Here is a 16,423-nt window from a genome sequence, read left to right as displayed (position 1 = left end):
TCAGTGACTGACAGCCTTCCCTCTATGATGAGACGGTCCCATCAGTGACTGACAGCCTTCCCTCTATGATGAGACGGTCCCATCAGTGACTGACAGCCTTCCCTCTATGATGAGACGGTCCTATCAGTGACTGACAGCCTTCCCTTTATGATGAGGCGGTCCTATCAGTGACTGACAGCCTTCCCTCTATGATGATGCTGTCCTATCAGTGACTGACAGCCTTCCCTCTATGATGAGACGGTCCCATCAGTGACTGACAGCCTTCCCTCTATGATGAGACGGTCCCATCAGTGACTGACAGCCTTCCCTCTATGACTGTGTATACAGAGATAGCTGTCAGTCACTGATAGATCCACCTCCTGGACTCCAAAGCCCAGAACGAGCAGAGATATAAAACGTATAAATTACAAGTTCTACTGAATATTCTCCTATAAAACTATATATCAATCTGCTCAGCTCCTCCTGCTCTATAACATGCTGCCTGAAGATTACACTGCATTCTCATTTGCGACAGGTCCACTTTAAAAGCAATTCCCCACCCCCACATCTGTGCTATGTAGAATCGGCACGTTACCTTTTGTAACAACATCAATAACAGGAACTTCTATAAGTTTGGCATGATTCTGAAAGAAAGAAGAAGATAAATATTTATTTCTAATTTAACCACAGAATTATCAATGAAGGTTTCAAGAGGCTGTCCAACTGGCAATTTTTTAGGGCAAATGTGCAGGGGGGCAGTTGAAATAACAAAAAAATAATAAAACAAAAACCACCTTCACCATCCCCGTCCGAATTAAAAAAGAACAAAAAAAAAAAAAAAAAACCTCACCTTCACCAAAAATCTAGCATTGCTGTACCATCCTGTATATTAGGTTGCAACCATAATTTAATACTTTGGCTGCAGAGGTGACGTCATGTACCGCTGCAGCCAATCACTGGCCTCAGCAGTCTCATTCTGTACACCACTGAGGCCAGTGATTGGCTGCAGCAGTATACAGGACCCCACTACCACAGCCAAAACAATACAGGATATCAGTCGGGTAAGATGATGAAGCATTAGAGCTTGTTTGGAGGGGACACCGGAAGTGGTTTTTTTTTTTTTTTTTTTTAAAGGAATGTGTTTAAATTACATTTTTACATTAACCATTTTATTTTATTTTTTCAATTTTTAGTAAATTTCCATGTTACCATCCATATTTATTTATTTTTATCTTAAATTCCTGCAGTTTTTTACACTGGCCACTAGGCCTAAAATATGTCAAGACTAACTGTCCTTCGATAGAAGCTACATGAGCCATAGACACCATTGACTCCTATGGGACAGTTTTCTAGGCATACTCTGACCTGTGCAGAGGTCAAGAAGGAGAAGATAAGCTGCGATATTACCTATTGTGATTGGTTAATCCTGTCTTCTCTCATACATATATCTATTGTATATGTTTTTTGGTTATATGTATATTATAGAGGTCCAGGCATCCTCTTTGGAACTTAGCACTCCCCGCCCATCCCCCACCCCTTGGTGTTTTTAATCAGAGTAACAATGGAGCTGGACCCTCCATGTTAGAGTAGGTCCCACCTGATAAGAAGCTACCTTGTCATCTGGTAGGTGGGCTTGACATATTTTTGATTAATAATATGCGCTAAGAGCTTCTTCACTGCTTTGCAGTAAGTATTGGCGTCATGTATTTGACCCTGTTCACATAGTCTTAGTGCATTTAGTGGTGTGCTGCTACTTTATTGTGTGAGTGAGTGAGTGAATGAATATATATATATATATATATATATATATATATATATATATATATATATATATATATATATATATATATATATACACACACACACACATACACACTCTATGGGTTTTGCGTTTCGTATAAGGAACCATTCATTTAAATGAGTCCGCAAAAAATAAAATAAATTAGACTTACCGGTAATTCTGTTTCCTTGAGTCCACCATGACTGCTTAACCATGAGAAACTATCAGATTACTTAGAAGGGAGAGAGACAGTTTGCAAGACCTTCTGTCCAAAGGTCAAATCAGCAGAAGCAGACAAAGCAATACGGTAAGGTCTTATGAATGCATTTACATTAGACCAGGTGGCAGCCCTACAGATCTTGTCTAGGGAAACGCTCGCTCTTTCAGCCCATGAAGAAGCCACTGGGACTAGAAGGCCTGACATTTGGTGACAGCAGGATATATAGTTGACTTAATCCAACGACCTATAGAAGCCTTGGACGTTTTTCTACCTTTGTTTTGTCCAGCAAACTGAATAAGGAGATTGTCATCCCTTCGGAAAAAAATTGTTGTCGCCAGGTATTGTATAATGGTCTCCCTGACATCCAGGAGTTGAAATTGTCCCTTAGATGAACTCTTTACATCTTCCGGAAAGGAGGGGAGGATGATTTCTTGGTCTCTAGGAAAATCCGTGACGACTTTCGAAAGAAAACCCGGATCCAGTTTCAAAACTATCCTGTCTGGAAAGATAGCGAGATGGGGCTCTCGGCAGGAGAGAGCCTGAATCTCTCCCAGGCGTCTAGCTGATGTTATAGCTATTAAAAACGCAGCTTTGAAAGTAAGATGTTTAATTGAAATGTCCTGTAAAGGAGTAAATTGAGAATTCATTAGGCCCTTCAATACAAGGTTTAAATCCCACTGGGGAATCCTTAGCATTATAAATGGCCTTAATCTAGAAGCAGCTCTTACAAATCTTCTTATCCATCTATGGCTGCCTAGATCTGTATCATAGCATGCCCCCAAAGCAGATATCTGTACCTTTAGTGTACTTGGGTATGAGGGCCATATCCAGCCTTCTCTGGAGAAAATCTAAAATCTTCGATATTCAGGGTAGAATTTATTGGTGAATCCTATGCCAGCCAACTACAGTATTTTTTCCAGATCTTGAGATAGATTGCAGAAGTAACACTTTTCCTGCTGGATTTTAGTGTATTAATAACCTTATCTGAAAGACATTTACTTTCTAAGATCTTGCGTTCAGGATCCATGCTGATAATTTGAACAGGCTAGGATTTTGAAGGATGGGGCCCTGTGATAAAATGTCCTTCTGGAGAGGTATTTTCCAAGTCTCTTCCAGGGCCAATTCCTTCAGGACGGGGAACCAATTTATTTTTGGCCAATAGGGAACCACCAGTATTACTGTTACAGGATCAGTTATTTTCTGCAGTACCCGCGGGATTTAGGGACCATTCCCCTGGGTCTAAAATTTCTCTGCTCAGGTAGTCTGCTTCTATGTTGTCTGAACCTTTTAGGTGGGTTGCTGTTACTGACAGTACGTTTCTTTCTACCCAGGAGAATATTCTTTCCACCAGACCCCCTAGGGTAGGAGACCTTGTGCCCCCTGGTGTTTTAGGTAGGCCACAGCTGTCACATTGTCGGAGAATATCTTTAGATGTTTTCCTGATAATAGTTCTTGGGATACTTTTAGAGTCTCCCAGACAGCTCTCAATTCTCGGTAATTCGATGATCTTTGTCCCATCTCGTTTGACCACCTTCCTTAGTAGTTTAAGGAGGCTACCTTTGCTCCCCACCCCGTACCGCTTGCGTCCGTAATTATCTGGACTTCTGGAATTTTTTAACCAGGTTACGCCCCTTGACAGATTCTTTTTTTCCGTCCACCAGTTCAAATCTGATTTTACGCAAAAGGGGATGGTTATCTTTCTCTCTAGGGAAGGTTGTTTTCTGTTCCACTTCCCTAGTATCCAGGACTGCGTTATCCTGGTATGGGCCTGGCACCATGCCACTGCGGTGATGCACGAGGTCATCGTTCCCAGAAGGCTCATGGCACTCCTGATAGAACACTGACTTTGGGATTGGAAACTCTTTATCTTTCCCCTGAATGATACCAACTTTTCTTTTGGTAGAGATGACATCTGGGTAATAGAATCTAGCATCACCCCTAAGAATTTTATCAGAGTGGATGGTGCTAGACAAGATTTTTTCCGATTTATTAACCAGACCAAATTGGTGAATTTTTTAATTAGGTAATCCGTTTGACTGGATGTTTCTGGTTCCGAGTTGCCTATAATAAGGAAGTCGTCTAGGTATTGAAAGATTTTTAATCCTTCTGACCTAAGAGGGGAGATTATTTCCACTACCAGCTTTGTCAATACCCTTGGGGCAGAAGATATCCCGAAGGGTAGAGCAGTGAACTGAAAATGGTTTAACCACACAATCGTTGTCTACTAACACAAATCTGAGGTATAGTTGAAAGTTGACATGTATGGGGACGTGGTAATAGGCATCCTTTAGTTCTATGGAGGACATGAAGGCTCCGTTTTTGATTAGAGGGATAATGGAAGAAATAGACTCCATCTTGAATTTTCTGTAGGTAATGGCTTTGTTTAACCCTTTCAGATGTATAATGGCACGGGAAGACCCGTCTGGTTTTTGGACTAGAAAAAGGTTTGAATAACCACCTTTTCCCTTTTCTAGCTCAGGGACTTTTGTTACCACTTTTGAGTCTATTAATTCTAGGACTCCCTGCCAAATTTTTCCTAACACGCTCTGGCTATGTGAGGTTATTCTGAATTTCTTTGGAGGGGTTGAGAATTCTATCCTGTAACAGTTTTTTATAACATCCAAGGCCCAGAGGTTCCGGGTCATGGATTGCCACTGGGATAGAAAACTTCTCAACCTTCCCCCAACTTTGGCATCATTTTTTGTCAGATTGTTTATTCTGGGGATTGAGCAGGAAACCTCTGCCCTTCCCCCCCCCTTTTTGATAGCTCCACCTCCCCAATTTCCCTTTGCCCCTGTAGGATCTAGACTGAGGGTTAAAGGCACGAAAGGGCTTCTTTTTACTCTCTTCAGGGAACCCTTTCTTTTTATCAGCTGCTTTTTCAAGAATTAAGTCTAAGACACACACTCTCCAGAGAAAGAAATAGAGCATAACTTAGCCTTAGAAGTTCTCCCTTTCCCCCCGCCCTTCATCCACAATGTTCTTCTTGCTGAATTAGAGAGCCGCAACTTTTGCAGCGAACCTAACTGATTCAGCAGAAGCATCTGCCAAAAATGCTGTGGCTGACCTGAGAAGGGGAAGAGAGTTTAGTATTTTCTCTCTAGGAGTCTTGTTTAATATGTTTTTCTAATTCACTGATCCAAAAATACATGGATCTAGCCACTGATGTTGCCGCTATGTTTGTTTTTATTCCAAACATAGATGCCTCCCAGGAATTTTTCAGTAGAGCATCGGCCTTTCTTTCCATTGGATCCTGTAGTTGAGAGGAATCCTCAAAAGGAAGGAAGGTCTTTTTGATGACCCTTGCTACCTGGACGTCAATTTTTGGCGTTTCATTTAAGATCTTTACTTCGGCTTCATCAAACAGCAGTCTGTTCCTGAACTCCCTAGAAACTCCCAATTTCCTTTCTGGATCCGTCCACTCGTCCAGAATCATCTCTAATATTTTCATTTACTGGAAATACCTTGGATTTTTTTTTTTTATCTAAGTCCCTCAAACATCTCATCCTGGACTGACCGGGGCTTCTGTATGTCCTCAATGCCCATGGTAGTTCTCACAGCTCCCAATAATTCCTCCATATCTTCGGAGGAGAAAAAATATTATCTTCCGTTATTTCTCCCTCTGACAGAACATCCATATCAATGTTCTGTCTAGAGGTGGAAGCCTCCTCGTCCATGTCCTCTGCTTCAGGGGGAGGATGGAACGGACATCTTCGATTTTTTTTGCAGGTGGAGCAAGAGGAACGGATCTGAGGAAGGCGAGGGAGGATTTTATTTCGTTCTGGATAATGGATTTTTACTTCCATAAGGATCGATGGTTGCTGCTCTTTTACAAGCTCATTAATACAAGATTGACAGAGCTTCTTTTTATGGTTTTCGGGAAGTCTCTTGGTACAAGTCGCACATGTAGAGACTCTGGATTTAACTCTGGGCTCTTTCACTCCCTGTAAGAGAGGAGCAACGAGGTATACACATAAGCATGTCAAAAGTGATACACATACTCCCCAGAGGGGAACTCACGGTTGGAGTAGCCGAGAAAGGGGGGGGGGGGGGGGGGGTCTGTAGGATCCATCTGGCCTGCAGGGGCAGACATCCTATGGAAAAGGAAACACCACTCTGGAGGCAGCGGTGTGTTTGAATCTGCCGCTTTTTACAGGCTGGCGTCGCATCTGACGTCATCAGAGCGCGCACGTGGGTTCCAAGCTCCGCCCCCCCAGGCCGGGAACAGAGTACATCGCTGCGGCCCCGCGCTGAGGTCGGCATGCAGCGTGTCCTGCATTTGCACAGTCAGCTTCACGGGAAGGAGGACCCTGCGCATGAGGAGCGATAACAGGCCCCCGATTTACAGGGACGAGATCTACTCCTATATGTCCTCCTCTGCCCAGCTTTAGAATAAACCCGCAGGAGGGCAGAGGAAAAGCCTAACACGTAAAAATAAAAAATCTTCACCTCCCACAGGAGGTCTCTTCGTGAGGTGCCCCAAAGGGACAGGAAACACTGAGGGTGAGAGTGGGTGGTAGCCTTTTAAACTATGTGTTCCTGCCCCTACAGAGGTCAAGGGGTAAATCTCATGGTTAAGCCGTCATCGTGGACGAATTGGAAAAACTCTGTATGCATTCAGTTTCCGTTCAAAGATAGAACATGTCCTATTGTCCGCATAACGGACAAGGACAGTACTGTTCTATTAGGGGCCATCCGTTTTTTTTTTTCAGACTGCAAAACACTGAAAAATCCATACGGTCGTGTGCAATAGGCCTAACTGGGCTGCTGCTGCTGCTTTATCTGTGTGTTAGTGTGTGTGTGTGTGTGTGTGTGTGTGTGTGTGTGTGAGAGTGTGAGTGTGTGTGTGTGTGTGTGTGTGTGTGAGTGTATATGCCTTTCCTAGTCTGCAAAACAGACAAGAATAGGACATGCTCTATTTTTTTTTGGGCCGGAATGGAACCATGGACGCGGAAAACAAACGGTTGACTATCCGCATTTTTTAAACAGCTCCATAGAAATGAATGGGTCCGCAACCTATCTGCAAAAAAAAAAAAAAGAAAACGTAACGCACGCGGAAACGAAATACGTTCGTGTGCATGTAGCCTTAGGCCTCTTTCACATGAACTATACGGATTGGCTCAGGTTGCGTTCAGTGATACTCGCACCATTTTACAAGCAAGTTCAGTAAGTTTTGTCTGCGATTGCATTCAGTTTAGTTTTTTTTGCACGGGTGCAACGTGTTTTGATGAGTTTTTCACTCGTGTGAAAAAAATAAGATTAAAAATGAAGGTTTACAAACATCTCCTTGCAACCATCGGTGAAAAACGCATCCGGACTGCATCCAGATGCAATATGTTTTTCACTGAAGCCCCAGAATATAGAACATGCTGCGATTCTCACGCAACGCAAAACTGATGCGTGAAAAAAACGCTCATGTGCACAGACCCATTGAAATTAATGGTTTAGGATTCAATGCGGGTGCGATGCGTGAAAACTCGATTGTGTGAACGTGGCCTTATACTAGGAAAGCAAATAGATAAAGTAAAAAACATGACTCAGGCCTGCACTAGACCACATTACTGATCCATCTTGTAAGGATGTGCGCACTGACCACCTCACCCATTAACCACTTAAGGACCACAGGTTTATACCCCCCTAGTCACCAGGCCCTTTTTTTTTACAAATCGGCACTCCACAACTTTAACGGTTTATCGCTCAGTCATGCAATTTACCACCCAAATGAATTTTACCTCCTTTTCTTCTCACTAATAGAGCTTTCATTTGGTGGTATTTCATTGCTGCTGACATTTTTACTTTTTTTGTTATGGATCGAAATTGACCGAAATTTTTGCAAAAAAATGACATTTTTCACTTTCGGTATAATTTTTCTATATAATTTTTCTATATAATTTTTTCTCTAAATTTATTGTTCAACATGTCTTTGATAAAAAAAAAAATGCAATAAGTGTATATTTATTGTTTGCGCAAAACTATGGTACAAAAATGTGAATTTCCCCATTTTGAAGCAGCTCTGACTTTCTGAGCACCTGTCATGTTTCTTGAGGTGTAGTATAAATACCCCCCAAATGACCCCATTTTGGAAAGAAGACACCCCAAGGTATTCCGTGAGGGGCATGGCGAGATCCTAGAATTTTTATTTTTTTGGCACAAGTTAGCGGAAAATGCATTTTTTATTTATTTTTCTTACAAAGTCTCATATTCCACTAACTTGTGTCAAAAAATAAAATTTTACATAAACTCGCCATGCCCCTCACGAAATACCTTGGGGTGTCTTCTTTCCAAAATGGGGTCACTTGTGGGGTATTTATACTGCCCTGGCATTTAAGGGGACCTAAAGAGTGAGAAGAAGTCTGGAATCCAAATGCGTAAAAAATGCCCTGTGAAATCCTAAAGGGGCTCTTTAGAATTTGGGCCCCTTGGCTGCAAAAAAAGTGTCACATGTGGTATCGCTGTACTCAGAAGAAGTAGGGCAATGTGTTTTGGGGTGTATTTTTACATATACCCATGCTGGGTGAGAGAAATCTCTCTGTAAAAGTCAACTTTTCCCATTTTTTTTATACAAAGTTCTCATTTTAGAGAGATATTTCTCTCACCCAGCATGGGTATATGTAAAAAGACACCCCAAAACACATTGCCTAACTTCTCCCGAGTACGGCGATACCACATGTGTGACACTTTTTTGCAGCCTAGGTGCGCAAAGGGGCCGAAATTCCAATGAGTACCTTTTAGGAGGGCATTTTTAGACATTTGGATTCCAGACGACTTCTCACACTTTAGGGCCCCTAAAATGCCAGGGCAGTATAAATACCCCACATGTGACTCCATTTTGGAAAGAAGACACCCCAAGATATTCCGTGAGGGGCATGGCGAGTTCCTAGAAGATTTAGTTTTTTGGCACAAGTTAGCGGAAAATGATTTTTTCTTATTATTATTTTTTTCTTACAAAGTCTCATATTTCGTTAACTTGTGACAAAAAATAAAATTTTACATGAACTCGCCATGCCCCTCACGGAATACCTTGGGGTGTCTTCTTTCCAAAATGGGGTCACTTGTGGGGTATTTATACTGCCCTGGCATTTTAGGGGCCCTAAAGCATGAGAACAAGTCTGGAATGTGAATGTCTAAAAATGTTTACGCATTTGGATTCCGTGAGGGGTATGGTGAGTTCATGTGAGATTTCATTTTTTGTCACAAGTTAGTGGAATATGAGACTTTGTAAGAAAAAAAAAAAAAAAGAAAAAAATCTAACTTGTGCCAAAAAAGAAAATCTTCTATGAACTCGCCATGCCCCTCAAAAGTGATCTTTATAGCGCCGCAGCGATTTTACAGTGTTTTTGCAGTGATCAGAAAAAAAAACTCACTGCAGTGGGGCGGACTGAACGCAAGTGTGCGCACAAGATCAGGCCTGATCGGGTGAACACTGCGTTTTTTTGTAGAGCCTATAGAACATGTCCTATTCTTATCCGCAATTGCGGACAAGAAAAGGCATTTTCTATATAGTTCTGGCAATGTGCGGATCTGCAAAATGCGGAAAGCACATTGCCGGTGTCCGTGTTTTGCGGATCCACGGTGTCAAGTGTTTTGCACGCCTGAATGGAGCCTTACAGAGGGAGTGATCAATGGTAGGGGGGTGATCAGGGAGTCTATATGGGGTGATCACCCCCCCCTGTAAGGCTCCATTCACACGTCCGTATGTGTTTTGCGGATCCATGGATCCGCAAAACACATACGGACGTCTGAATGGAGCCTTACAGGGGGGTGATCAGAAAGTCTATATGGGGTGATCAGGGGTTAATAAGTGACAGGGGGGGGGTGTAGTGTAGTGGTGCTTGGTGCTACTTTAGAGAGCTGCCTGGGTCCTCTGGTGGTCGATCCAAGCAAAAGGGACCACCAGAGGACCATCACGAGATGACGCCGATGGGCGTTAGTGTGACCTGGCAGAGCCGAGGCATTGACGCCGATCGGCGTTAGCGAGACAGGAGATGGTTAAGACCCCTCCTCCCCCACCCTGACTACCTCTGATTCTACTAGATCAAAAAAAAAAAAAAAAAAAATATATATATATATATATATATATACACACATACATACACATATATATACACACACACACCTGAAGAATTATTAGGAACACCATACTAATACGGTGTTGGACCCCCTTTTGCCTTCAGAACTGCATTAATTCTACGTGGCATTGATTCAACAAGGTGCTGATAGCATTCTTTAGAAATGTTGGCCCATATTTATAGGACAGCATCTTGCAGTTGATGGAGATTTGAGGGATGCACATCCAGGGCACGAAGCTCCCGTTCCACCACATCCCAAAGATGCTCTATTGGGTTGAGATCTGGTGACTGTGGGGCCATTTTAGTACAGTGAACTCATTGTCATGTTCAAGAAACCAATTTGAAATGATTTGAGCTTTGTGACATGGTGCATTATCCTGCTGGAAGTAGCCATCAGAGGATGGGTACATGGTGGTCATGAAGGGATGGACATTGTCAGATAGCCCGTGGCATTTAAACGATGGCCAATTGGCACTAAGGGGCCTAAAGTGTGCCCAGAAAACATCCCCCACACCATTACACCACCAGCCTGCACAGTGGTAACAAGGCATGATGGATACATGTTCTCATTCTGTTTACGCCAAATTCGGACTCTACCATTTGAATGTCTCAACGGAAATAGAGACTCAGACCAGGCAACATTTTTCTAGTCTTCAACAGTCCAATTTAGGTGAGCTCGTGCAAATTGTAGCCTCTTTTTCCTATTTGTAGTGGAGATGAGTGGTACCGGGTGGGGTCTTCTGCTGTTGTAGCCCACCTTTCTTTCCCATTATGACATTCAGGAGATTGTCTTGACCTGGACCACAACCCTATATGCATTGAAGCAACTGCCATGTGATTGGTTGACTAGATAATCGCATTAATGAGAAATAGAACAGGTGTTCCTAATAATTCTTTAGGCGAATATATATATATATTTTTTTTTTATTATTATTTTTTTTTTCCTGGACAATTTATCCCCAATTCACGCACAGCCAACATTTTTTTATGGACAAATTGGAAAACCATAATGAATGATGATAAGTAATCCAAGTCTATAGCTCAATATACTGATAGGAACTCATTACCAGTGTCAGATTGGTTCTATCAAGGTAGAGATTGAGCAATTATTTCGGCCGAGAAATACACAGACAGATGCAATGGATATGTCTGAGGAGATCTGATTAGACCGCCCATAAGGACTTTATTTTATACACATCTGATTATAGGCGTTACAAGATGAGTTAAGATGTTTACAGTATTCTGATTGGTCAATACAAGTTATATAATCACACGTGATACATATTGGCAATAAAGAGTGTTACATAATAAGGCAATATTTCAATATGACAAGATTCAAGATTTGAAAGGTCATGTTCCCATAACTGGTTTGGATGCATATTCAATATCCACGGTTCCTGGAATTTCAAGCACATTGTCAAAAGGCCTATTTGATAATTGTCCAACAAAGAGTTGCACAATAGCCTACAAAATCTCCCTAATACTCCCTTCTTCCTCTGGTTATTCTGAGAGGTCATACTCCCCCTTCTCTTCACAGACTGCTGTCTTCACTTATATTCAGATGACCTTAGTCTTAGTAAATGTGCTCAGTGGAATATATGATAAAAGGTTACACTCTTCTTGAATCATCATTATTATAAGTATAGAATATACATACATTTAATATGGAAGAAGATATACCTTAAGCAACACCTTACAATTACTCTCACACCAGCATTTACTGTGAGCTGTAAAATGATGAGAATTGACACCAAAATAATCTACTCACGTATCGCCAGCCTCAAAAAGGGTTAATTACCTGCTTCAGTTAATGACATAGGACTCGTTCGTAGAGCAAGAAGTGTATTGAATATTTAACAATATAATAATACAACATAATTTACATGAAATAATAAGGGCTGGGAAACTCCAGTGCCATTGTGGAGGCTATTGGAAAATCCAATTACCGATAAGAGTAATTAACCCTTTTCCCCCGGCACCTCCACAATGGCACTCTCCGGAGGGGTAACAGAAATAAAAGTATTTCATGGTGAGACTACCGCAGATAATACTACACAATCGCACTCATAAAAAGGAGGATTTTACCTCAGATTCTTCATTGGGTACATGGATCATAAAAATATGTATATGTATAATATGTATTATAGATCAGGTCTATTCAGAGTTTATGAGCAAATACACCTAACAGAGAAAAAATAGTTTTTTCTCTGTTAGGTGTATTTGCTCATAAACTCTGAATAGACCTGATCTATAATACATATTATACATATACATATTTTTATGATCCATGTACCCAATGAAGAATCTGAGGTAAAATCCTCCTTTTATGAGTGCGATTATGTAGTTGTGTGTGTATACATTGAAGCATACATATACACAATTTTACACATATATACACCTATAAAACAATTCTTAAAAAATGTTTTTTATTTGTTACTTTATATTTTATTCTATTTTTATATATATATTTTTTTATATTTTTTCATTCATTCGCCTTTTTTCTGTTATAACCAAATTAATGTATTTATTTCTCCTGAAGAAGAGGGCCTCAGACCCTCGAAACGCGTTGAGCCTTATACTAATAAAATGATTGACCAGAAGCCACGTGTGTAGGCGGCGTTCAATTATTTACATCTCTACATGCGATCCTGGCTGGGGGGGAAAATAGTCCCAGGTGTCTTGAGCTTATCCTGGTGACTGCCCCCCCTGTGAAGTGAGTGGATTTGATTTTACTATTATCCTTAATTTTATTACTATCACTATTTTATGATCTCTAACATCACTAATATAGAGCTGAGGAGCTTTTTCTAAACTCCTAGCTCTTCAAACAGACCCCGGTGAAGGTCTTCTCTATATCTTATATACAAATAAGAATCCATCTGTATCTTCATCACGACTAATGACTGAGTGATCTGGCGCCTGGTACGTGTTTCAAACCTTTTTTCACGGGTGTGAAGGGCTTCTCTTCCTTTGTCCTCTCTACACCGCCTATATCTCGTCAGTTGTAATAACCATTTGATTTGTATGTTGGCAGAACACACCTCTTTGAAGATTTTTCTTTATTCTCCACCAAAGGAGACACTTTTACACTTAAAAGGGATTTTTATTCTTTTGTCTAAAGTCTCCTGCTTTCCATCCGAGGACTTTAGGAGGAACATCTGCAGCATTCTTGTATGATGCTGTGCCCACCTGACTGCAGGGATTGCAGAAGTGAAATGGCCTAACAGCGTCATGAACAATGCATTTTCCAGCACGATGGAGCACCGTGCCATAAGGCAAAAAGTGATAACTAAGTGGCTCGGGGACCAAAACGTTGACATTTTGGGTCCATGGTCTGGAAACTCCCCAGATCTTAATCCCATTGAGAACTTGTGGTCAATCCTCAAGAGGCGGGGCGGGTGGACAAACAAAAACCCACTAATTCTGACAAACTCCAAGAAGTGATTATGAAAGAATGGGTTGCTATCAGTCAGGAATTGGCCCAGAAGTTGATTGAGAGCATGCCCAGTCGTATTGCAGAGGTCCTGAAAAAGGGCCAACACTGCAAATACTGACTCTTTGCATAAATGTCATGTAATTGTCGATAAAAGCCTTTGAAACGTATAAAGTGCGTGTAATTATACTTCACTACATCACAGAAACAACTGAAACAAAGATCTAAAAGCAGTTTAGCAGCAAACTTTGTGAAAACTAATATTTGTGTCATTCTCAAAACTTTTGGCCACGACTGTAGTAGAATAATATAAAGATAATTAAATCTTGGATATACCTTGGCTGCACTATTTGGTATAAAAGCCAGACAGCTACAGAGGAGAAGTCAAGTATGTAGACAAAGGAATTCCTCTGTTTTGGTTTTCCCACCTGGAGTATGCTAATTGTGTCCGGATGTACGTTATACTATGAGGATAAATACATCACCCTTTTTTTAAACCATGCCACAAACCTATTGGCTCATTTGTATTTTTAAGTTGTAAGGGTGACACCCAGGGATTTGCTAATAAAGAAGGTCTTCTGCCATTTGGAGTTGGAAGAGGTGGAGGAAGACTCACATACCACCACGCCTCATTCTTTTACCCCTAGACTAAGGGGGTCATTTACTATCCAGAAATACGTCTATATTAGGTGTATTTCTGGCGCAGATTGCGGCCCAAAGGATATTTGCGCCGCAATCTGCAACTTTTCCCTGTTCACGCCAGGTCTAAAACAAGTGGACCTGGCGTGGAAGGCTCGGTCTCGTTCATCATTTTTTATGCCTGTTTAAGGTTTTAAATGCATGACAGCTGGCGTATATTTAGACTGGCGCTGGATACGCCCAAGTTATGGAGAGGCCGGCACCTCTTCATAACTCCAGCAGATCTGGAGCATTGCAAACAACATGGTGATAGAGATGTGTGAATATCATTCTATCCTGTTCCAAGGACTACATAACCAGAGATGATTTGTATGCATCTGCTTGAAACTGCCTCCCCTCCCCCTTTGCTTCTTACTGTCTGTTTATTCTACACCGAAGGGCAATTCAAGCGGGATGGAAGCTGCAAGAGGCCCCTCACTTCTCCCACAGATGTGTCAAGAATGACGTATGGACTGTAGAAGAAGGCTTATGCCAATTACTTCGTTAGATGATACCCATGTATACTTATTGCCTATAATAAAGCACCTCCTTGAGGTGCGTCATATGACGTATGCAGTATTAATGTTGCATATATTACAAGATGGCGCTAGCACACAGATGTTTACATTAACGTCACATACCAAAGTTTGTAAGACAGTGCATACCGCGCAGAAGCCAAGTGTTATCTCATCTGCTTTTCCTTCTTAGCCAATGAAATAATGGCATGAGCCTCAGAGGGGGACGCCCGCCCCCCCCTGAAGACGTATAAACTGCTTTACTCATTGTAATAAAGAGAGAGACCGTCTTTGACCTGCCTTTGTGTCAGCGTAGGTCTCTGCCACGCGTGGCTATTAACCCCTTGGGGTACCTTGATTTGGAGCACCAGAGGATATCTTAAAGGGAGTCTGTCACCAGCATTTCACTTTTTTACCCCTTCCCATAGCTCCCTAGCATGCTTACAGTTAATAAAAACGTTACCTCTGGCATCAATCCTGGACTTATAGAACCATCAAAAAACGATCTTTATAAGATATGCAAATGAGGGCTCGCAAGTGCCCAGGGGCGGCGTTACTCTCTTTGGTGCCCTGCTTGCTCAGCCTTTCCATTGCGCCCCCCGTCCCTTCCTTTCCCTCTGACCGCCTTTCTACTAACTTGTTATTCCGCCGAGATCCCGCGCCTGCGCACTCAGTCCGTCGGCCGGCGCATGCGCACTGCGATGCCCTTTCCTTGTATGGCATCACAGTAACTATTGCGCATACGCCGGCTAACGACACGAAAACACAACAAAGGAAGCGGTCCATCGGCGCATGCGCATTAATTACTGTGATGCCGTACAAGGAATGGGCATCGCCGTGCGCATGCGCCAGCCAAAGGAATGAGTGTGCAGGCGCGGGATATCTGCAGAATAACAAGATGGTAGATAGGCAGTCAGAGGATAAGGATGGGCGGGCGGAGGGACGCAATGAAAAGGCTGAGCAAGCAGGGCACCTAAGAGAGTAACGCCGCCCCTGAGCACTTGCAAGCCCTCATTTGCATATCTTAGAGAACCATCAAAAACGATCTTTATAAGATATGCAAATGAGGCCTCGCAAGTGCTCAGGGGCGGCGTTACTCTTTTAGGTGCCCTGCTTGCTCAGCCTTTTCATTGCGTCCCTCCACCCGCCCATCCTTTTCCTCTGACCGCCTATCTACCAACTTGTTATTCTGCCGATATCCCGCGCCTGCGCACTCATTCCTTTGGCTGGCGCATGCGCACTGCGATGCCCATTCCTTGTACGGCATCACAGTAATTAATGCGCATGCGCCGATGGACCGCCTCCTTTGTTGTGTTTTCGCGTCGTTAGCCGGCGCATGCGCAATAGTTACTGTGATGCCATACAAGGAAAGGGCATCGCAGTGCGCATGCGCCGGCCGACGGACTTAGTGCGCAGGCGCGGGATCTCGGCAGAACAACAAGTTAGTAGAAAGGCGGTCAGAGGGAAAGGATGGGCGGGCGGAGGGTAGGAAGGGGGGGGCGCAATGGAAAGGCTGAGCAAGCAGGGCACCAAAGAGTAACGCCGCCCCTGGGCACTTGCGAACCCTCATTTGCATATCTTATAAAGATCGTTTTTTGATGGTTCTACAAGTCCAGGATTGATGCCAGAGGTAACGTTTTTAATAACTGTAAGCATGCTAGGGAGCTATGGGAAGGGGTAAAAAAAGTGAAATGCTGGTGACAGACTCCCTTTAAATTCTTAAATTAAAAGCAGCTTCAACAATGGTTA

General features: G+C 42.5%; 1 protein-coding gene across 2 annotated transcripts in view; it reads right to left on the bottom strand.

The window, feature by feature from the left end:
- LOC122930794 (E3 ubiquitin-protein ligase TTC3-like) overlaps positions 1-16,423 on the bottom strand; it is a 176,760-nt gene that overhangs the window by 140,942 nt on the left and 19,395 nt on the right. For both annotated transcript variants that reach the window (XM_044284388.1, XM_044284389.1), the window contains exon 3: positions 575-623. In XM_044284388.1, the coding sequence (XP_044140323.1) occupies positions 575-623 (49 nt within the window). The remainder of the gene's footprint in view (positions 1-574; positions 624-16,423) is intronic.

This window comes from Bufo gargarizans, chromosome 3, assembly GCF_014858855.1.
Source record: "Bufo gargarizans isolate SCDJY-AF-19 chromosome 3, ASM1485885v1, whole genome shotgun sequence".
Lineage (NCBI taxonomy): Eukaryota > Metazoa > Chordata > Amphibia > Anura > Bufonidae > Bufo > Bufo gargarizans.
Note: the sequence above shows the minus strand (reverse complement) of the source record. Positions and strands in the feature narration are given on the sequence as shown.